General features: G+C 41.6%; 1 protein-coding gene across 3 annotated transcripts in view; it reads right to left on the reverse strand.

Moving 5' to 3' along the window:
* Nucleotides 1-24198, reverse strand: part of ATP2C1 (ATPase secretory pathway Ca2+ transporting 1) — a 153272-nt gene that overhangs the window by 124296 nt on the left and 4778 nt on the right. The window contains exons 1-2 of one of the 3 annotated variants that reach the window (XM_055569699.1): nt 476-613; nt 31-206 (exon numbers count right to left, since the gene is read on the reverse strand). The exons of the other annotated variants lie outside the window; for them this stretch is intronic. Of the exons in view, the coding sequence (XP_055425674.1) occupies nt 31-36 (6 nt within the window). The 5' untranslated portion in view covers nt 37-206; nt 476-613. Of the gene's footprint in view, nt 1-30; nt 207-475; nt 614-24198 lie in introns of those variants that run through there. 3 annotated transcript variants of the gene reach the window in all.

Consider the following 24198-nt stretch of genomic DNA (forward strand, 5'->3'; position numbering starts at 1 on the left):
GCTGCAACCCGCCTGCCGGGGGGCCTTTACCTTCATCTTCCATCGAAACTGCACTTGGGTTGATGGCTACAAAGTCTTTAGTGTCAGCCACGGCCACACTGGGAAGAAGGAGAGGAGAACAAGAGAAGCCCCCGGAATCCCAGGCCGTCACCCCCGCTCCCGGCCACGCGGCCCGCGGCTGCGCCCACCACCCCTAGCAGCAGCATCTGCAAGAGAAACCGGAGAAGCAGCGCTGACGGGGGCGGGGAGGGACCACCGCCCACCGCCCCAGGAGCTCCAGGCCCCGCGCCCGCGCCCTGGCCGCCCGCATCCCTCAACTCACGCCGGCCGGGCAGCGCCCCGGAGACGCCCCCAGCCGGGTACTCTGGACGCTCCCCCAGACCTAGAAGTTTCTGGAAACGGGGGGACAGTGGGTAATCCGGGCGCCCCCCCGCCTCAAAGCCCCAGACCCCTCTCTGGGCTTCGGGGGACTCACCCGCAAGCTCGCGGGAGCGGCTTGCCAAGCGGCGGCGCCGTACGGGCGCCTCTCCCGGCGTGAGGGCGGTGACCGGGAGGGCGGGCGGGGCGGGAAGGGGAGCAGGTGAGGAGACCGGTCTCGAGCCGGCCCGGGCTCGACGCGGCCGTGCTGGTCTGCTCCCGCCTCCGCCTCCTGGGCTCCGCCCTCCCCGCCGCCCGCCGCCCCGGCGCGCCCCGCACCCCGGGTCCGCCCCGCACTCCCGGCGCCCGCGGACCGAGCTTTGTCGCCACCACTTCCGCCGTGAGGGGCGCGGGCGCAGGCGCACTAGCACGCCCTGGCGGGGACGGCGGAAGTGAGCGGAGGCCAGGTTGCCGGTCCGGAGGGGCCTGCGGCTAGGGGCGTCCGCCCCGATCCCATCTCCCCTGCTGTTACCCCTATCCTACCCGGGAGACGTGCTCGGCCTTTCCACGCACCTGCCAGGCGCAAGTGTGGGAGAGCCACCCGCTCCCCCGGGCCTGCCGCGCCTCCTCAGGAGGCAGCCGCGGGGTCGGTCCGAGCGGGCAGGCGTAGCCATGTTCGCGGCCCACGAGATGTTGGAGCGCCCGGAAGATGAGGCGGGGAGCCCCTCCCGCCGGGCGGCCGTCACAATATGGGCTGGCGACGCGCGGACCCGCAGCCTCGCTTGCAAGCCTGTCGGGGCTGCTCTCCGCTGACCGTGGGGCAGGTCCCCGCGGGGCCACGTCTCAAAGTTCCATCCTGATGGAGTTCAGCTTCAGCGCACTCGGGCAGAGGAGCCGAGATCATCGGTTCCAGTGTGCAACCGGAGAGGCTAGAACAGCTAAAGGCCTCGTGCCCCCAGATGAAAGCTAAGGAACCGGCGTTACCTTCAGCCTCTTCTGACACTTGAAATATCCCCTTACTCAGCACCTAACCTAGACCCCCATCAAGTCAGTTTTGATGGACGGTTGAGTTTAATAATTCTTGTCAAGTCTGACATAGCAGAGGTTGAACCTAAATCCTCTCGCCCCCAAATCCACTAGAGGGCAGGTCTATACCTGCTGAGTTCCAGCGCATCCTGTAAAGAACTCAGGAGATGGCAAAAGAAACGTCTTTCCTTATATGCTTAGAGGTGTTTTTCTTCATCTACACTTAGGCCTGTTTAAAATTTTGCCCCTTACCCCTCAGGTCCTGTAACATATCCTTATGTACTCTTACCACATGTTCAGCATCAAAATAAACAAAGGGACAGGGTTACCTATTCTGTTTGGCCCCAGGATAAGTGGAACTAGTCTAGGATCAAAAATCCTGATTGAAGGATTAAAGAAACATCGCGATTTTATTCTGTGAGGTTACTTTAAAATTTCAAAAATGAAACCCTAAAATCACACTATATATATAGCCATCTTTGGCTTGTATGCTTAATGATTTTTGTTTGTTTAGGGCTGATAAGTTTAAGATTATGATCGGTACAACAATGAAAGTTCTATCTCTTACTCAATGTTTTAATCAATTTGGAATGATTGTTACTATGGACTTTGACAGCACAGCATCACATTAAAAACATAAAATATCTAAAGTAGGAAATGCACAGGTATAGACATTATTTGTTATTAACGTGTGATCTTACAAAATAGAGGGTAATTCATTAAATTGCTTTGATGACCTCGAAAATTTTTTCAAAGGCAACTTTTCAGTTATCTGTTGTAAACTGCAATACTCCTGCATTGCTACTGAATTCCTAGTTAATACCTCCTCCATAGATTTATCACTCCATGGTTTATATCTAAAGTAACTTACAATGGAATTTTATTCTTTGCTTGCCTCAGTTGTAAAAGCCATTATCTGTATCGCCAAGACAAAAAACCTGATTAACACCAACGTTGTCCAGAAAAATTGTTACATACTTCATTCTTAACCCATTGGCAGTTATCTCACAAATTCCAGGGCATGGCAGTAACAAAAACCTGTAAAGGGTAGCTTTCAACCACTTAGCTGATTATTAAGCTTCATCAACATATCTCTATAGTCAGTCAGTTCAGTTGCTCAGTCATCTCCGACTCTTTGTGGCCCCATGAACTACAGCATGCCAGGCCTCCCTGTCCATCACCAGCTCCAGGACTTTACCCAAACTCATGTCCATTGAGTCAATGATGCCATCTAACCATCTCATCCTCTGTCGTCCCCTTCTCCTCCTGCCTTAAATCTTTCCCAACATCAGAGTCTTTTCAAATGACTCAGCTCTTCACATCAGGTGGCCAAAATATTGGAGTTTCAGCTTCAACATCAGTCCTTCCGATCCTCTATTCTATGCCTGTACACCACCTCCACCAAGCTGGCCAATATTAGTAATGCCAACCTTGACTTCCTGTGTATATGAAAAGTATCATTTGTTAACAATATTCAAGTAGGAGCGTTGGGGAATGCTTTGGCCACAAGCTTCAGCAATCTCCCTTCTCTCAGCATCTCCTTTGATAAATTAACCTGCATGAAACTTTGATGTAGCAGTCTCCACTTTATCGTCTCTGCAGGAAGTGGACTAAAATGTAGAAACACTGCATTACCTACATTTATGTGTATATATACTCACAACCAGAAATTTGTATGCAGGTCAGGAAGCAACAGTTAGAACTGGACATGGAACAACAGACTGGTTCCAAATAGGAAAAGGAGTACGTCAAGGCTATATATTGTCACCCTGCTTATTTAACTTCTATGCAGAGTACATCATGAGAAACGCTGGGCTGGAAGAAGCACAAGCTGGAATCAAGATTGCCAGGAGAAATATCAATAACCTCAGATATGCAGATGACACCACCCTTATGGCAGAAAGTGAAGAGGAACTACAAAGCCTCTTGATGAAAGTGAAAGTGGGGAGTGAAAAATTTGGCTTAAAGCTCAACATTCAGAAAACAAAGATCATGGCATCTAGTCCCATCACTTCATGGGAAATAGATGGGGAAACAGTGTCAGACTTTATTTTTGGGGGCTCCAAAATCACTGCAGATGGTGACTTCAGCCATGAAATTAAAAGACACTTACTCCTTGGAAGAAAAGTTATGACCAACCTAGATAGCATATTCAAAAGCAGAGACATTACTTTGCCAACAAAGGTCCATCTAGTCAAGGCTATGGTTTTTCCAGCGGTCACATATGGATGTAAGAGTTGGACTGTAAAGAAAGCTGAGTGCCGAAGAACTGATGCTTTTGAACTGTGGTATTGGAGAAGACTCTTGAGAGTCCCTTGGACTGCAAGGAGATCCAACCAGTCCATTCTGAAGGAAATCAGCCCTGGAATTTCTTTGGAAGGAATGATGCTGAAGCTGAAACTCCAGTACTTTGGCCACCTCATGCGAAGAGTTGACTCATTGGAAAAGACTCTGATGCTGGGAGGGATTGGGGGCAGGAGGAAAGGGGTATGACAGAGGACGAGATGGCTGGATGGCATCACTGACCCGATGGACGTGAGTCTGAGTGAACTCCAGGAGTTGGTGACCGACAGGGAGGCCTGGCGTGCTGCAATTCATGGGGCTGCAAAGAGTCAGAAACGACTGAGCGACTGAACTGAACTGAACTGATACACACAACATGCATATATATTATGAGACTTTATAGATTTAGACATAATATCCACCATTTTTTCCCTCAAAAGATCATTGTGACGATCTGATAAAGATGAAGACAGGTTGTGAATTATAAGCTTTGAAAGTTTAAGGTTATCATACAGAAAAACCAACTAAAGTATGGACTATAAGGAGCTAAAATAAGATTGATGGCAACAAAAGGTATTATGTTAAAGTTTCCTCTTAATTCTTCTTTAGAAATAAATGCTCTAAAAATCTTTACCCACATTTTGTTAAAATATTTAACCTATAAAATTAAATATGTCCAATGCAAAAGGTGGTCAGACATGAGCAATAGAGGGGAAATTTGTCAGACATCTCTTCTTTGGGGAGTATTACAAAGAGGGAATATTGAGGAAGGACAGACATGATGTTCTAATTTTATTTATACTGTGCCTTATTACACAAAGGTTGTGAGGTATCCTGTTTTTAGTATCAAATTTGATAGCTGGCATTTTTATAAACCTGGATTATAAAGATATATGTGGCCTTTAGGATTTAAAATTAACTTAGGAAAGGTTATTTTTTAAATCTCTCCTCAGTGTCTTGACTTTTAACTTGTTTAAACTACTCAAAGTTAGTAATTAAGAAATTTTACATAGCTGCTGGAAGAAAAAGCTGTCATATTTGAAACAGAGTCTTTTAAAAGCATATAAAGACAATACTTTATTTTTGCAAGTTGACCCACTCCAACAGAACAAGAGAAGTATTTTTCTTCTTACAGGATAAAGAACATGCTAAAGGACATGCTAAGGGTCACATTTGAGAAAATACAGTCTTATTCCAAGAAATGTCCTATGAAATGAATGTCATAACATCAACCTGCCAGTATTGCCATAGATCTCCTTGGTTCTATGTTTTAGCAGTAGTGGAAGTGTAAAAGCTGGAAGCGAGAATGAAAATCAAATGGGCTCAAAAATGAGCAGTAGAAACAAGGGAATTTAAAGTATATTCTTTTAATTTTTAAAGCAGTTTATTCCAAATATGACTCAGGTCCCCTGTTCAAGGGTTCTGAGCATGCAGTGATATTTGGGCTCTTTGGTACATAGTACTACCAATCTTCTGGGTTGGAGATAAGGGCAGGTCGAGGTGCAGGTGAATGAGGAAATAAAGAGAGGGAGGAAAAATGAGTGTGACTTCACATCCAAGAACCAACTCTGCACTTGATTATTTCCATGGAAAATAGCCATAGAATATTCCACATTACATATACAATGTAAAATTTGAGATTCAAATGTACCCATTTAAAAGCCACTCTGTCCAGTTTTCAAGCTGGCATAATTCATCTCTAGTCCCAAAATATATTGTCTATAGTAAATATATAATAAAAGACCTGCTGAACAAATGGGTAATCTGAAAAATTTTTGTTGTTTTTCAGTCACTCAGTTGTGTCTGACTCTTTGCAACCCCATGGACTGCAGCACCCCAGGCTTCCCTGTCCTTCACCATCTCCCGGAGCTTGCTCAAATTTATGTCCATTGAGTTGATGATATCAATCCAATCATCTCGTTCTCTGTCATTCCCTTCTCCTCCTGCCTTCAATCTTTTCCAGCTTCAGGGTCTTTTCCAATGAGTCAGTTCTTTGCATCAGGTGGCCAAAGTATTGAAGCTTCAGCTACAGCATTAATTCTTGCAATGAATATTCAGGGTTGATTTCATTTAGGACTGACTGGTTTGATCTCCTCGCAGTCCAGAGGACTCTCAAGAGTCTTTTCCAAAACCACAGTTAAAAACCATCAGTTCTTTGGTGCTCAGCCTTTTTTACGGTCCAACTCTCACATCCATACATGACTACTGAAAAACAATAGCTTTGACCAAATACACCTTTGTCAGCAAAGTAATGTCTTTGCTCTTTAACATGCTATCTAGCTTTGTCATAGCTTTTCTTCCAAGGAACAAGCGTCTTTTAATTTCATGGCTGCAGTCACCATCTGCAGTGATTTTGGAGCCCCCCAAAATAAAATCTGTCACTGTTTTCATTGTTTCCAGCTTGTGCTTCATCCAGCCTGGCATTTTGCATGATGTACTCTGCATATAAGTTACATAAGCAGGGTGACAATATATAGCCTTGATGTACTCCTTTCCCGATTTGGAACCAGTCCGTTGTTCCACGTCCAATTCTAATTGTTGCTTCTTGACCTGCATACAGGTTTCTCAGGAGACAGATAAGATGGGCTGGTATTCCCATCAGTTTAAGAATTTTCCACACTATGAACAAAGCTAGTGGAGGTGATGGAATTCCAGCTGAGCTATTTCAAATCCTAAAAGATGATGCTGTGAAAGTGCTGCACTCAATATGCCAGCAAATTTGGAAAACTCAGCAGTGGCCACAGGACTAAAAAAGATCACTTTTCATTCCAATCCCAAAGAAGGGCAACGCTAAAGAATGTTCAAACTAATGCACAATTGCACTCATTTCACAAGCTAGCAAGGTAATGCTCAAAATTCTCCAGGTTAAGCTTCAACAGTACGTGAACCAAGAACTCCCAAATGTTAAAGCTGGATTTAGAAAAGACAGAGGAACCAGAGATCAAATTACCAATATCCACTGGATCATAGAAAAACCAAGAGAATTCCAGAAAAGCATCTACTTCTGCTTCACTAACTATGCTAGAGCCTTTGACTGTGTGGATCACAACAAACTGTGAATACCTGGAAAAGAGTCATCATAAAAAAATTTCATTGGTGAATGAATAAACATAATCCCACTGTTACTTTGCTTCTTGTTTTCTATGAACAAACAAAAACATGAGTCTCTGCTTTCCTTTAAAGCAAACAAAAACAAAAACAAAACCCATGGATTTTCAAAGGTTTAAAAATGAACTCACATCTCCAAACCACAAAAGGGTTAGCTAGGACAACTTGATCTGAATGAAAGAGGTACTAATCATTAACATGGGTATTAAGTATTGAGTACTGCCCAGAACAGATGAAATTTCACACTTGGATTTTGAATTCAGGTAACCACTTGAAATTAAAAAATATCAATGTTGAGGTGGCTTCTTCTGTGCAGGTAGGAAATTTCAGCTGAGCTTGTGCTTTAGATTCTAATGGCATGCATATCAATGCCTGACAAAGCCAAAACCACTCGAATTCTCAGTACAATCTTCAGTTAATTCCTTAGAGACATCTACTCTTCAGTTATTTCCTTAGATCCGTGGCATCTACTCTTAATTCTTGGAAAAGATGACTCAAAAATGAGGTGTACACCATAGGACTTAGAAAAACCAAGAAATTTAAATTGCTATTGGCCAATACCTCCTACTAACTTTGAAAGCCTTGCTTATGGGTTGGATGTCATAAGTAGTTGAAATTATTGGACAGATTCCATAGTGTGTCTTCCAGCCCCCTGCTGTGTTGGCAGTAATAGCCTAGGCCTCCCCCCTCCATTTAAAAGCTTCCTCAATTTCACATCAGTAACACCTTCAGTTTCTCTTTACTCTGCTGCACACTGGGATCTGAGAAAGCCTCAGGAAAGGCTGCATTTCTTCAGACCTCCAAAATGATTCATTTTACACATAAATTTTTCTACCCAACCATTTTCTAGAAGTGAAATATTTTTGCAAAGCTTGCATCTTTGCCTGAACTTGTCCTCTGTCTTTCCAGGCCACCCACAGACATTATTTCCCTCCACTGTGCTTCCCATTGGGAGAACAAATGAGAAAAAAGGCACCAAAATGCCATTATGATCATAAATGAAAGAGAAATCCACAGCCCAGAAATTTCCCAAAGCTTTATGAAGATGCTGAAGGTTAGCCTAGGACAATCAAACAAACAGACCATGTTTCTGTTGAGCATCCTACACAAAATGGAGGACCCACACCAAAGGGATGGTGCAAGACAGGTGATAGAGGAGGAGACTTGCCAATTGGCAGGAAGAAGCTTTAACAACACAAGCAAACTTTTAAAATGTTAAAACTTCAGGTTAGAAAATCCATCACTACAAATAAAGACCAGGGACTTTCCTGGTAGTCCAGTGGCTAAGAATCCACCTTCATGGGTTAGATCCCTGGACAGGGAATGAAGATCCTGCATGCCATGCTGCAACTACTTAGCCCACATATTCTGGAGCCTGGGCAATGCAACGAAATATACCACATGGGGCAACCAAGATCCCATGTGCCACAACTAATGCAGTAAAATAAATATTTAAATATTAAAAAAAATAAAGATCAGATGGAAAATTAGATTAGCAGCACTTACAGTATTAGCTCAGACAACTTTATTTTTGCTTTTTTCATTATAAAAGACAATGATCATGTAGCCTCTTTCAGAAGGTATTTTAAATAATTTAATATTGACAAATTATCCCCCTTTATTTGGGAGATTAGGAAAATGTGGATTCTAGAAAGAATAAGAGCTCTCTACAAGACAGGAACAAGTAAACTGAAGTGCAAACTGGTGGCTTGAACCAATCCTACCAGTCCTCAGTTCAAAAAGTTGAGACCCAAACTATTTTCTAAGAAACATACTTCACAACTACTGGGAATACAGGCCAGTGGTCCACTCTACTAGGTTGGTGCAGAGTAATTGAGGTTTTGCATTGTTGAACTTTGCCATTTGATATTGAAATACATTCTTGAATAAATGTGGTTTTGTTATACATCATTTTAATGCACATTTCTCACTTTATTTTGTTTTTACTAATTTCCTCATTATTATTTGCTGTTCACTTTATATTTATTTTAGACTAGGGAAAGGACATTGGACAAAAAGCAAATTTGAGTGATTTTCTTACTCAGGTTCAAAATGGGTTGTAAAGCAGCAGAGACAACTCAAAACATCAACAGTGCCTTTGGCCCAGGAACTGCTAATGAACATACAGTGCACTGGTGCTTCAATAACTTTTGCAAAGGAGACAAAAGCCTTGAAGATGAGGAGCGCAGCAGTGATGGATGATTGGAAGTTGACAACAGCCAATTGAGAGCATCATCAAAGCTGATCCCCTTAGAACTACACAAGAACCTGCCTAAGAACTTGATGTCAACCATTCTATGGTCATTCAGTATTTGAAGCAAACTGAAAAGGTGAAAAAGCTCAATAAGTGGGTGCCTCATGAGCTGACTGCAAATCAAAAAAATCGTCTACACAACAACAATGAACCATTTCTCAATCAGATCTTGATGTGCGATGAAAAGTAGATTTTATACAGCAACTGGTTATGAACAGCTCAGTGGTTGGACCAAGAAGAAACTTCAAACCACTTCCCAAAGCCAAACATACACCCAAAAAAGAGTCATGGTCACTCTTTGTTGGTCTGCTGCCAGTCTGATCCACTACAGCTTTCTAAATCCTGATGAAACCATTATATCTGAGGCATATGCTCAGCAAATTGATGGAAAGTGAGAGTGAAAGTGTTAGTCGCTCAGTCATGTCCAACTCTGTGTGACCCCATGGACCAAAGCCCGCCAGGCTCCTCTGTCCACAGGGATTCTCCAAGAAAGACTACTTGAGTGGGTGGCCATTCCCTTCTCCAGGGATCTTCCTGACCCTGGGATCGAAACTGAGTCTCCTGTCTTGCAGGCAGATTCTTTACCACCTGAGCCACCAGGGAAGCCCAGCAAATTGATGAGATGCACTGAAAACTGCAACACCTGCAACTGGCATTGGTCAACAGAAAGTGCCCAATTCTCCATGACAAAGCCTGACTGCATATCGCACAGCCAACACTTCAAAAGTTGAAGGAATTGGGATATGAAGTATGGCCTCATCTGCCACATTCACCAGACCTTTTGTAAACAGACTACCACTTCTTCAATCATCTTGACAACGTCTTGCAGCAAAGATTCTTCCAGAACCATCAGGAGACAGAAAATGCTTTCCAAGAGTTTGTCAAATTCCAAAGCACAGTTTTTATGCTCTGGGCATAAACAAACTTATTTTGTCTGGCAGAAATTTGTGAATTGTAATTATTCCTATTTCGATTAATAAAGATGCATTTGAGACGAGTTTAAATTATTTAAAATTCACAGTCTGAAACTGCAATTACGTTTGCACTGATTTAACAAAATATTAAACACTGAGCTGACAAACTAGAAATGGCATCAGGCATTATGAGAAGAGTAAAAAGAGCTTTGTTCTACTCCAAATGATAAAGTACATCTTGTAATGAGTGTTACAGTGATCCTCAAACATCCACCTACCAGCAGTTTCAGCATCACTTGTAGTGTTATAAGAAATGCAGATTTTTAGATCCTACCCAGACCTACTAATAATGCTCAAAATTCTCCAAGTCAGGCCTCAACAGTACGTGAACCATGAAATTCCAAGCTAGATTTAGAAAAGGCAGAGGAACTAGAGATCAAATTGCCAACATCCACTGGATCATTGAAAACTCAAGAGAGTTCCAGAAAAACATCTACTTATGCTTTATTGACTATGCCAAAGACTTTGACTGTGTGGATCACAATAAACTGTGAAAAATTCTTATAGAGATGGGTATACCAGACCACCTGACCTGCCTCCTGAGAAATCTGTATGCAGCTCAAGAAGTAACAGTTAAAATTTGGGCATGGAACAGCAGATTGGTTCCAAATTGGAAAAGGAGTACATCAAGGCTGTATATTGTCACCCTGCTTATTTAACTTATATGCAGAGTACATTATGAGAAATGCTGGACTGGATGAAGCACAAGCTGGAATCAAGATTGCTGGGAGAAATACCAATAACCTCAGATATGCAGATGACACCACCCTTATGGCAGAAAGTGAAGAAGAACTAAAGAGCTTCTGATGAAAGTGAAAGCAGAGAGTAAAAAAGTTGGCTTAAAGCTCAACATTCAGAAAACTAAGATCATGGCATATGGTCTCATCACTTCATGGTCAATAGATGGGGAAACAGTGGAAACAGCAACAGACTTTATATTTGGGGGATTGCAAATCACTGCAGATGGTGACTGCAGCCATGAAATTAAGACGCTTGCTCCTTGGAAGAAAAGTTCTGACCAACCTAGACAGCATATTAAAAAGCAGAGACATTACTTTGCCAAAAAAGGTCCATCTAGTCAAAGTGTAGGTTTTTCCAGTAGTCATGTATGGATGTGAGTGTTGGACTATAAAGAAAGCTGAGTGCCAACGAATTGATGCTTTTGAACTGTGGTATTGGAGAAGACTCTTGAGAGTCCCTTGGACTGCAAGGAGATCCAACCAGTCCATCCTAAAGGAAATCAGTCCTGAATATTCATTGGAAGGACTGATGCTGAAGCTGAAACTCCAATCCTTTGGCCACCTGATGCTAAGAACTGACTCATTTGAAAAGACCCCGATGCTGTGAAAGATCGAAGGCAGGGGGAAAAGGGGAGGACAGAGGATGAGATGGTTGGATGGCATCACTGACTCATGTCCATTGAGGCAGTGAGTCCATTGAGTAAACTCTGGGAGTTGGTGATGGACAGGGAGGCCTAGTGTGCTGCAGTCCATGGAGTCGCAAAGAGTCTGACACGACTAAGCGACTGAACTGAGACCTACTGGATCAGAAATTCTGGGGATTGAGCTCAGCAATAAATGACTTAACAAGCCTTCCTGTTTTCCCCATGATTCTGAAAGCTTGGAAGTACTATAGCCTTCTTATTACCACTCTTCTTCATGGAAAAGCCAATACCAAGGAAGTCAAGACCTTTAATGCATGATCAAGCTATCAATCAGCCAACCCTGGAGCCTGTCCTGCCACAAGACTTCCATTACTACAAGATAATAAACATTTTCAGCTACTTTCAGCTAGAAACATCCTAACTGATAGAATCTTAAAGGAGAAAAAATAGTTTACCTCATATACATAAGTTAAAAGATAGTCATTGATGCTTGTGCAAGCTAAGTTGCTTCAGTACTGTCCGACTCTTTGCGATCCTATGGACTGTAGCCCACCAGGCTCCTCTGTCCATGGGATCCTCCAAGCAAGAACACTGGAGTGGGTGGCCATGCCCTCCTCCAGAGGATCTTCCCAAACCAGGGATCAAACCCATGTCTCTCACATCTCCTACTTTGGCAGGTGGATTCTTTACCACTAGCGCCACCTGGGAAGCTAAATGAGAAAACATACTTTGGTTGATGCTTAGGCGGCTCCTAAGCTGCTGCTGCTGCTAAGTCGCTTCAGTCATGTCCAACTCTGTGCGACCCCATAGACGGCAGCCCACCAGGCTCCCCCATCCCTGGGATTCTCCAGACAAGAACACTGGAGTGGGTTGCCATTTCCTTCTCCAATGTATGAAAGTGAAAAGTCAAAGTGAAGTCGCTCAGTCATGTCCGACTCTTAGTGACTCCATGGACTGCAACCTACCAGGCTCCTCCGTCCATGGGATTTTCCAGGCAAGAGTACTGGAGTACAATGGGGTGCCATTGCCTTCTCTGACGCTGATCCTATACAAGTTTTTAAAAATTCAATATCATATGACATATTTAAATGATAAAATGTTAAATAAATTACTTAAAATGCTAAAGGCAGTGTTAATTAATAAGAAGTTACAGAATAAGAGGTAGGTAAAAACCACTGAACAAGAGAGTGACATTTGTTTTTTTAACAGATTTCCATTCTAGCATAGAAAGTTTTAAAATAGCTATTGATTCCAGAAACTGCTTTGGGAAGTTTTTCTTATTACTGGTTAGGAGTATTTTAAAATTATGCAGCTACACATTATATTTGGAAACATTATATCTCAAATTTTTATTTTTTAATGTAGTTGTGTGTCCTAATATAGACTTTTTCCTGTTTAATTCTTCAACTAATGACTACTAAGTGAGGGATTCTACTAGGAAATTGTTAAAAATTAAGTTTATACCTCTTAAAGTATGACAGTCATTTTTTTTTTCCACACACTTGAAAAAAAAATCTTGAAAAAGATATTTATTACTTTAAGGTTTGGACACCATCTTTTTTCCATTTTATGACTCAAAGTATAAAATTAAAAGTTAAAAAACTGTGACATTTTAAAAAATCTATTTGTATTCTTCTCTAGTTTAAAAAGCCCTCTTCCAACAACACAAGAGAAGACTCTATAAATGGACATCACCAGATGGTCTATACTGAAATCAGATTGATTATACTCTTTGCAGCCAAAGATGGAGAAGCTCTACACAATCAGCAAAAACAAGACCAGGAGCTGACTGTGGCTCAGATCCTGAACTCCTTGTTGCAGAATTCAGACTTAAAGTTAAAAATGTAGAGAAAACGACTAGACCATTCAGATATGACCTAAATCAAATCCCTTATGATTATAAAGTGGAAGTGACAAACAAATTTCAAAGGATTAGATCTGATGGACAGAGTTCTTGAAGAACTATGGACGGAGCTTCGTGACCTGGTAGAGGAAGCAGTGATCAAGACCATCTCCAAGAAAAAGAAATGCAAAAGGCAAAATGGTTGTCTGAGGAGGCCTTACGAATAGCTGAGAAAAGAAGAGAAGCAACAGGCAAAGGACAAATGTAAAGATATACCCATTTGAATGCAGAGTTTCAAAGAATAGCAAGGAGACATAAGAAAGCCTTCCTCAATGATCAATGCAAAGAAATACAGGAAAACAATAGAATGGGAAAGACTAGAGATCTCTTCCAGAAAATTAGAGATACCAAGGGAACATTTCATGCAAAGACGGGCTCAATGAAGGACAGAAATTGTATGCACCTAACAGAAGCAGAACATATTAAGAAGTGGCAAAAATACACAGAAGAACTATACAAAAAAGTTCTTCATGACCCAGATAACCACGAGGGTGTGATCCTTCACCTAGAGCCAGACATCCTGGAATGCAAAGTCAAGTGGGCCTTAGGCAGCATCACTGTGAACAAAGATAGTGGAAGTAATGGAATTCCAGTTGAGCTATTTCAAATCCTGAAAGATGATGCTGTGAAAGTGCTGCACTCAATACACCAGCAAATTTGGAAAACTCAGCAGTGGCCACAGGACTAGAAAAGGTCAGGTTTCATTCTAATCCCCAAAAAAGGCAATGACAAAGAATATTCAAAGTACCACACAATTGCACTCATTTCACATGCTAGCAAAGTAATGCTCAACATTCTACAAGTCAGGCTTTAACAATATGTGAACCATGAATTTCCAGATGTTCAAACTGGATTTAGAAAAGCAGGAGAACCAGAGATCAAATTGCCAACATCTACAGTACTCTTGCCTGGAAAATCCCATGGACGGAGGAGCCTGGTAGGCTGCAGTCCATGGGGTCGCTAAGAGTCAGACACCACTCAGCGACTTCACTTTCACTTTTCACTTTCATGCATCGGAGGAGGAAATGGCAACCCACTCCAGTGTTCTTGCCTGGAGAATACCAGGGACGGCGGAGCCTGGTGGGCTGCCGTCTATGGGGTTGCACAGAGTCAGACATGACTGAAGAAACTTAGCAGCAGCAGCAGCATTGGATCATCAAAAAAGCACAAGAGTTCCAGAAAAATATCTATTTCTGCTTTATTGACTAGGCCAAAGCCTTTGACTGTGTGGATCACAACAAACTGTGGAAAATTCTCAAAGAGATGGGAATACCAGACCACCTGACCTGCCTCCTGAGAAATCCGTATGCAGGTCAGGAAGCAACACTTGGAACTGGACTTGGAACAACAGACTGGTTCCAAATCGGGAAAGGAATACGTCAAGGCTGTATATTGTCACCCTGCTTATTTAACTTATATGCAGAGTACATCATGAGAAACGCTGGGCTGGATGAAGCACAGGTTGGAATCAAGATTGCTGGGAGAAATACCAATAACCTCAGATATGCAGATGATACCACCCTTATGGCAGAAAGTGAAGAAGAGCTAAAGAGCTTCTTGATGAAAGTGAAAGCAGAGACTGAAAAAGTTGGCTTAAAACTCAACATTCAGAAAACGAAGATCATGGAATCTGGTCCCATCACTTCATGGCCAATCGATGGGGAAACAATGGAAACAGTGAAAGACTTTATTTTGGGGGGGCTCCAAAATCACTGCAGATGGTGACTTCAGCCATAAAATTAAAAGGAGCTTGATCCTTGGAAGAAAAGCTATGACCAACATAAACAGCATATTAAAAAGCAGAGACACTACTTTGCCACAAAGGTCCATCTAGTTAAAGTTATGGTTTTTCCAGTAGTCATGTATGGATGTCAGAGTTGGACTATAAAGAAAGCTGAGCACCAAAGAATTGATGCTTTTGAACTGTGGTGTTGGAGAAGACTCTTGAGAGTCCCTTGGACTGCAAGGAGATTCAACCAGTCCATTCTAAAGGAAATCAGTCCTGAATATTCATTGGAAGGACTGATGCTGAAGCTGAAACTCCAATCCTTTGGACACCTGATGCTAAGAACTGACTCATTTGAAAAGTCCCTGATGCTGGGAAAGATTGAAGGCGTGAGAAGAAGGGGAGGACAGAGGATGAGATAGTTGGATGGCATTACCGACTCAATAGACCTGGGTTTGATTAAACTCTGGGAGTTGGTGGTGAACAGGGAAGCCTGGTGTGCTACAGTCCATGGGGTTGCAAAGAGTCGGATACATCTGAGCAACTGAACTGAACTGAACTAATTTACATGATTAAACTGCTCATTTGAATCCTGGAAAAGTGCTGCCAAGGTAAAGATGCCAACATTGCACATTTGATTAGAGAATTTAAATTACTTTTAAGAAAGTTAGAATCAATTTTCACTGAACAGCCACCAAAACTACACATCTGTTTAGTGTTTTTCAGTATACATAACACTTCATGTACTTTATTAAATTTAATCCTCATAACCCTACAATGTGAGCGGACTAGCTGTATTGTTTTTTATAGCTGACAAGTCTGAGACTCATAGGTGAAGCTCCTTGTATAAAGAATTTCTCACTATTTAATGTCAAAGCCAGGAGCCAAATATCCATCTTGGCTTCAATTTCCTTAAAAATTCCATAGTGACCATTAGAAATACAGAAGAAGTTATCCTCTTCATTGAATTATCTTTTATCATTTTGTTTCATTAAATCATTGGCATCTTTCAAGCCCATTAATCCTGAGCCTAGAATATCTGCACCAGGGGCTTCCCTGGTGGCTCAGTCAGTAAAGAACCTGCCTGCAATGCAGGAGACTCAGATTCAATCCCTAGGTTGGGAAGATCCCCTGGAGAAGGGCATGGCAGCCCACTCCACTATTCTTGTTGGAGAATTCCCATGAACAGAGGAGTCTGGAAGAGTACAGTCCATGGGGTCGCAAAGAGTCGGACATGACTGAGCAGCTAACACTTTCACTTTCATAGCTCATTTTGTGACATTCAAAAATGCATTAATAGGGACTTGATTCTAGAACATTCTTGGTCATTGTCTGCATTTTTTCATTTGTTCTTATTTAACCTTCAGACACCATCAATGGGAAAATCATGCTCCAAGTAGAAGATGTTTTAGAATTCCTTGGATTTATCTTCTCAGAGTTGAAAATTACTATTAAAATAAGAATGTTATCTTATAATAATCACAAACAGGCATTTTAGAGAGATTATTCAATAAGTAATTGAGACATGTTCATTAACATGCTTTATTGGAAAACCAACATTTTAAGCATGTGTTCTAAGGATCTAAACTAGAGGCACTAAATAGTATTAGGAATACTAATTTCATCTTTCCAACTCGTAAAATGTTCCTTTGTCCTTAGTATTTATAATTATATTTACATATTTACCAGAGTAGGGGCAACGAAAAAACTGAGAGATATATTTTTAAATGCTAAGACCTCATAATGGCTTTAGATAGCATGGAGGACATAACAACTATTATACCTTTTCTATATTCTGCACTTTAAACCAACAATTAAAGTTGTCAGTTGCTGTATCAGTTCAGTCAGTAAACAGCTACAAAAGAACTATAGATAAAATGTATTTTCAATTATATTCTTATAAGAATAAAACAAAGACACTGTTTAATGATTTCTTGCATTAAAGTATTGTATCATACTAGTAGGGCTGGGACACCTGTAGCTGGAGATGTTCCACAGGAACCTGTGAAGCTGTAAGTCATCATCACTATCCCCCTGGCTTTAGCAATGACTCTCCATCTTCTAAAGGGCACATGTGCTGTTCTTGAAAAAGTAGAGCAACCCCTGTCAACCTTGATTTTGGAAATACATATCATTAAATGATCTATATCAGTAGTTCTCAAACTATGGTCCTTGTCACCTTAGAACTTCTCAGAAATGCAAATTTGGGGCTCTGCCTCAGACCTGCTGAATTAGCAACTGTGTGGGTAGGGCCCTGCAGTCTGTATTATACGAATAACTTCCGGTTTAAGCACTGATATCCAAGAAATATAAAACTTTTGTGTAAAAAAGTCCTCAATTCCAAAGAACAGCTGAGAATGTATATCTGAATTTTAAACCTCCTCCAGCATTCTTTTTTTTTTTTTTTTTTTTTTTTGGCCATGTGGCATGTAAGACCTTAGTACCCCAAAGTGAAAGTGAAAGTGAAGTCACTCAGTCGTGTCCGACTCTTTGCGACCCCATAGACTGTAGCCTACCAGGCTCCTCCATCCATGGGATTTTCCAGGCAAGAGTACTGGAGTAGGGTACCATTTCCTTCTCCAGAGGATCTTCCCGACCCAGGGATCGAACCTGGGTCTCCCGCATTGTAGACAGACGCTTTACCGTCTAAGCCACCAGGGAAGCTACAGTACCCCAACCAGGGATTAAAACTGAGCTCCCTTCAGTGGAAGCTCAGAATCTTAACCACTAGACCACCAGGGAAATCCATAAATCTCCTCCAGCATTCTTAAATCATATATGGCTTTGAACTTTGAGTAGTTATCTGTTGGCTTAAGACCAGTTATTTTAAAAGACTAAGGGAAAGGGCACTAAGACCATGAAGAGATTATTCTTCTCCCCTTTTAAGTAACCCTGAGCGTCGCATCTGTATAGCGATGGAATTTCCATATCGAAGAGAACAGAAGCGCAGTGCAGCGGCAGTGGAGCTATGGTTGTGTTCTCAGCTATGAATTCAACCTTTGTTCTCCTATTTCAGGTTTGAAGACCTCTGAAACAATGCTTCTTTGACCAGGTGTATCAGGTTTTAGCAACACCAGTTAAATGAAAGTGGGGGAAGCTTCATAAATAAAAAATGCCATTACTCTTGAAATGGTGTGTTCGTCAGAGAAATAGTTTCATCCCTCAAAAACAAAACAACAGCAACAAAAACTATGTAGCATTTCAGAGGTTATAAAAAAAATTTAAGTACATTATATAGAAATTATATGGTGGGTACAGAGCAAAAGTGTAATTTTTCAGCTTTGGTGAAATAGGATTTTACACTAATCAATCACTTTAAACAATAAACTATGTACTCATTATATAAGACCAAAATACTTCAATAATATGATCTATTAATAATATTGTTCACAATGGATTACCAAAATCATTCTGATAAAAACAAAGATTATATTAGCAGTAAAAAAAAAATGATAATATATTTATTTTAAGGTGTACTTATAAGCCATACTCTAGTTTACTGGTAAATATTATAATAAGGTTAATGGTACAGGACACAATTATAAGAACAGTTACTCATTTAGAACAAAGGAAAGGGAGTAAGATGAGTCAAGAGTTTCCACTAAAAGGAAAACATACCCAAGACCCAAGAAAGCTAGGTGTTCAAATACATTACCAGTCAGAACAATTCAGTAAAGAGACCCAACATAAAGGTGATTTTATCCAGATACAAATTAGAGCAACTATGTTATAACTGCATATAAAAGTGAGTTTACAAAAGCTTGATTACATCTCAATGAAATCTTAAAGACTTTCTTTAGTGTTGCTATAATTTTTCTACTGTGTCATCTAACAGCAAGAACATGTTCTTTCTCTATGGGTATATCCTGGCCTGCTTGGAAGGATAGCAAAGGGTGTATTTAATATTAATTAGACCAATTTGGGAGTTTTGAGATCTATTGCATTTGCAAATAACCCCATTACAAATAATGTCTTTTGCAAATATAAATGAGGGTGGGGGTGAGGAAATCTTTGAGTTTGAGCAGTTCCAGAACATCTTCATCTCCATGGTACTATTTACTATAGTACAAAATACACTGAAAGAATATCCTTTGCCTCATTCAATGGTTTGGGGAGCTCAGGCTGTTCAGAATAGGACCTCATCCATTACTTGGAAGCCACCCTATGGCATGTACTCTTGCATATTGTAGCAAAACACTATTTTGTTTCTTTTGCCTGTTTGTTATACCATCCTTCCAGAGCTGGATTTTCTTGGAAACCAAGAAAAAAATTAAGTTTGAGGGCCCCTCACTTGCAGATGTACCTTTTAAGGTCCTAAAAGAGATGCTAGGTCTCATGGTTTGGTAAAATTTACAAAAGATATTTTAACTGCAAATGACTTTAGACCACTCTTTCTGCTGACTTTTCTCCCTTCACGTGTCTCCTATCATAGCACTGGAGCAGCCAAGGCCAAAATTCTGAATCTGGCTTAAAGGAAGTTGAGATGAGGAGACATTTAGATTGTATTTGGATTTCGTGCCATATAAGTGCGGTTTGTAGTCATGTCTGTGTATGGTTAAGTCATCACTAGCTGTCTTGGGAGGACATCTAGGAATATTCCCACTGCCTATAATCCTAAATCACGAGACCTGAAATCTTTACCTAAGTGTGTCCGGTGGTGCCCAGCACCTGAAGTGTATGGTGGTAAAGGAGAAACAGAGCCAGAAACTAGTCACTAGAAATTTTCTAGACTCTAATAAAAACCAAATATAAATTAACCATGTTAGGAGTATCTGAATTATCTTTTGATGATCTCTTTAGAAAATATTCAGTTCAGTTCAGTTGCTCAGCCGTGTCCGACTCTTTGCGACCCCATGAATCGCAGCACACCAGGCCTCCCTGTCCATCACCAACTCCCAGAGTTCACTCAAACTCACGTCCATCGAGTTGGTGATGCCATCCTGCCATCTCATCCTCTGTCGTCCCCTTTTCCTCCTGCCCGCAATCCCTCCCAGCATCAGAGTCTTTTCTAATAAGTCAACGCATGAGGTGGCCAAAGTACTGGAGTTTCAGCTTTAGCAATAGAAAATATTAGAAAACCATTTTCACATGAAGTGGTGATTGAAGACTCTGTAGTCTAAAAATGTAGGAACAAAACACCTTAGGATGCATCCATGAATTAGCAAAAATGCATTTTTTTTTTTTTTAGATTTTGTGATGTTTCTTATATTTGTCACCCAAATCTGTAATTTATTGAGGTTTCTTATTCCATTCTAAGTCTTCACTTTATATCCAATTTAATACTATAATTTTGTATTCTTTTTCTTAAAAGAAGTTTCCCCAAATTGACTAACCTTCAAATCTTTCAAAAACATAGATCTCTACCTAAAGGGATTTAACGTGTCTTTCCTACACAGTAGTTATGATGGTTGTATTTTTTAACTCCTTTATTCTCAATTAATGAGAGAAAACACCAGGAGAAAAAGGACGAAAAGAAAGGACGAGGCAAGGGAAAGAAAGGGAGAAAGGGACCTTACCGATGGAGGTATTTCAGTATGAGGCAGTGAACCAGACTGTGGAGTCTAACAGGCAAACCTGGAGCTGAAATCTTGCTGCCATCATGTGTAAGCTACGTGCCAAGCTATATGCTAAGCCTAACCTCACCTCTTGAAACCTCAGTTTTCTCACTCATAAAGTGGGGATAATACCACCAGTTTTATAAGATTATTATGAAGATTAAATGACAACATATATAAGTATATTGCTAAGTGCCTGGCACATAAGACATTTAGTAAAAATTTTTAATTTCTTGTTTTTTGTTTGTTTTTTTTTAACTTTTTGGCTGTAACACAGGGAAAGCTGGATCTTAGTTCCCTGACCAGGCATGGAACCTGGACCCCCTGCAGTGGGAACCTGGAATCTTAGCCACTGGACCACCAGGGACATCCCTAAATTCCGTATTCTTGAATGAATAATCCAAGTTGTATTTCTTGAAATAATCTTACTAATAGCTACCTTTAGGATGCACAGGAAAGAGATAATTTCAATATTTTTCCTGCTCTCTTCACAGCACACTATGAGCAGTACAACATATGTGGGAAGCTCATTTCTTTTTCTGCTAAGGCATGAAACTATTTGTACAAGGTGAGAAAATATGTCATCTTCCATTCTGAACAAAAGATAGCAAATAAAATGTTACAAACTGTCTGAGAAGTGGGATAGGATAGCAAATTTAGGAATCTGCATAAAAAAGCTACATTATAGTTAAAAAAAAAAAAGGGTTTCATATATGAGTTAATGTGATTTTTTTCAAAAGCAAAGGATTTGGTGTTTATCAGTTTCATCCTATGGTTCAAAGACATCTGAGCTCAGTAGATTAGGAAAGTTTAGAAGCAGATAACAAGATTAGAAGTAGCTCAGAAGTTAGCTCAGGATCCAGGTGTTTCCCAGGCGTGTCTAAAACTTCACAGCTCTGGCAATATGGACAAGAAGAGGGGAACACCTTCCAAAGAGACCATAATAAGCAACTGATTGTTAGCACTAAATGCAGGGGGGAAAAAAGGAAAGTAAAGGAGGCTTGATATCAAGGGGGGAAAGTGGTTAAAATGTCACACAATACCTAAAATTTTTCCATGTACCCATTCATCAATGACTGCAGAAGTATACTTAGTTATTTATTTATACTGAAGAGGTTATAAAACCTGTGAAACTATGGGTGCAGGTAGTTCAGTGGTGGATCAGGCTCAGAAAAGCTAGTCACTGGTGCATAAGCTTTTCACCTGAGCTGTTTTCTAGATGTAGCCATATTTCCCTTCCTTAATGGAGGATTATATGCTACATGAATCTCCCAGGATGTTGGATTCTGTTTTCTTTGGCTTTTGATTTCAGAGTGACATGCTCAGACTGTGGAGTATTTACCACTGAGTTAAACAAATGAACTCTAGCTTGTGCACCTACGTTTTCTTTGTTCCTTGTTTTTGTTCAGTCGCTCAGTCTTGTCCAACCCTTTGCAGCCCCTTGGACTGCAGCACGCCAGGCTTCCCTGTCCTCCACTATCTCCTGGAGTCTGCCCAAACTCATGTCCGTTGAGTCAGTGATGCCATCCAACCATCTCATCCTCTGTCACCCTCTTCTCCTCCTGCCTTTTGTCTTTCCCAGCATCAGGATCTTTTCCAATGAGTCAGCTCTTCATATCAGGTGGCCAAAGTATTGGAGCTTCAGCTTCAGCATCAGTCCTTCCAATGCATATTCAGGGTTGATTTCCTTTAGGATTGACTGGTTTGAGCTCCTTGCTGTCCAAAGGACTCTCAAGAGTCTTCTCCAAAACCACAGTTTGAAAGCATCAATTCTTCGGTACTCAGCCTTCTTTATGAACCAACTCTCACATCCACACACGACTACTGGAAAAACCATAGCTTGGACAATTTGGACCTTTGTTGGCAAAGGTCTCTGCTTTTTAATATGCTATCTAGGTTTGTTATAGCTTTTCTTCCAAGGAGCAAGGGTTTTTTAATTTCATGGCTGCAGTCACCATCTGCAGTGATTTTGGAGCCCAAGAAAATAAAGTCTGTCACTGTTTCCATTGTTTCCCCATCTATTTGCCATGAAATGATGGGGCCGGATGCCATGATCTAGGTTTTTCAAATGTTGAGTTTTAGGCCAGCTTTTTCCACTCTCCTCTTTTCAGCTTCATCAAGAGGTTCTTTAGTTCCTCTTCGCTTTCTGCCATTAGGATGGTGTCATCTGCATATCTGAGGTTATGGATATTTCTCCCAGCAATGCTGGATTCCAGCATTTTGCATGAGTCACCTTCATTCCTAAGGGGTCTGAATCATCTTTCTATTCACTGTATCAGAATATTGGGGCTGAAATGGGCCTCACGTATCATTCAATCTTCTCTTTCATGATGCAGAAACCATCACTACACGATCTCTCAAGGAGGGTCACGTACCCTGCACTCCGCAAAGGGTGGCCCATTGTTTAGCCTCACTTTTTTAGAAAGTTCATTCTTATTATTGTATCCCAACTCTCCCTACAGTTCTACTCATTAGTTATGGTTATTTTCTCTGAGACCTCCCAAATACCACCTCCATTTTTCTCCACAAATTGGCCCTATGTGTCTTGTGAAACACACAAGGAACAAGTACATACACAGAACAATCAGCCCTTACATGTCTTCCTCACAGAGCCTAACATCCAGGATTCCTTCCAACACCTCAGAATAGCATTCATTATCTGCCTAGACCCCTCCCCACTGCCACCCTCACCACCCAGCCCCTGGGAACCAATTCCACAAATGAGTTCTTAGTGCCTTCCAGGCAACCGGCACTTTATTTGCCCTCCAGGACATACTGGGAAGCAAGTGGCCCCCAAAATAGGTGCTCAGTAGCTACTGGGATGAGCACAGCAACAGAGAGCTATAAGGTGCCTCCAAAGTAATACATGCTGAGGAGAGGGGACAAGGTAAGAGAGTCAGAAAAGGCTGCCCTCAGGGACCTCATATTGAATTAACACCTGAAGGGAGAGTAGGTATTAACTATGGGAGGATAGTGAGTAACAGTTGGGACAAAGGCCTAACCAGGATGTGACAGGGATGCAGAGAGAGGAGAAGGAGACTGGAGTTGGGGTGCAGAGACCAAAGGCAGGCACACAGCAGGAAAGCACATGGGGGCTGGCATCGTGGTGAGGTGGGGAGTTTCACAGTCAGTTTATCTCTGGAAGACCCCCTAACTGCAGTGAGAAGAACCCATTAGACAGGAGAGCAGTGGCTGGAGGGAGACCAATGAGACGGCTGTCGCAATATTTCAGATAAGAAGGGAACTGGCCTCCTGGGCTAGGGTGGCAAGACAAAGAAGTAGATTGAACAACTAGGGGCATGCTGCTGCTGCTGCTGCTGCTGCTGCTGCTAAGTCGCTTCAGTCGTGTCCGACTCTGTGCAACCCCGTAGATGGCAGCTCACCAGGCTCCCCTGTTTCTGGGATTCTCCAGGCAAGAATACTGGAGTGGGTTGCCATTTCCTTCTCCAGTGCATGAAAGAGAAAAGTGAAAGTGAAGTCACTCAGTCGTGTCCGACTCTTAGCGACCCCATGGACTGCAGCCTACCAGGTTCCTCCATCCATGGGATTTTCCAGGCAAGAGTACTGGAGTGGGGTGCCATTGCCTTCTCTGAATTGGGGGCATACTTGGGGATAAGACTGAAAGGAT

Source organism: Bubalus kerabau, chromosome 2 (assembly GCF_029407905.1).
Source record: "Bubalus kerabau isolate K-KA32 ecotype Philippines breed swamp buffalo chromosome 2, PCC_UOA_SB_1v2, whole genome shotgun sequence".
In the NCBI taxonomy this organism is placed as follows: Eukaryota; Metazoa; Chordata; class Mammalia; order Artiodactyla; family Bovidae; genus Bubalus; species Bubalus kerabau.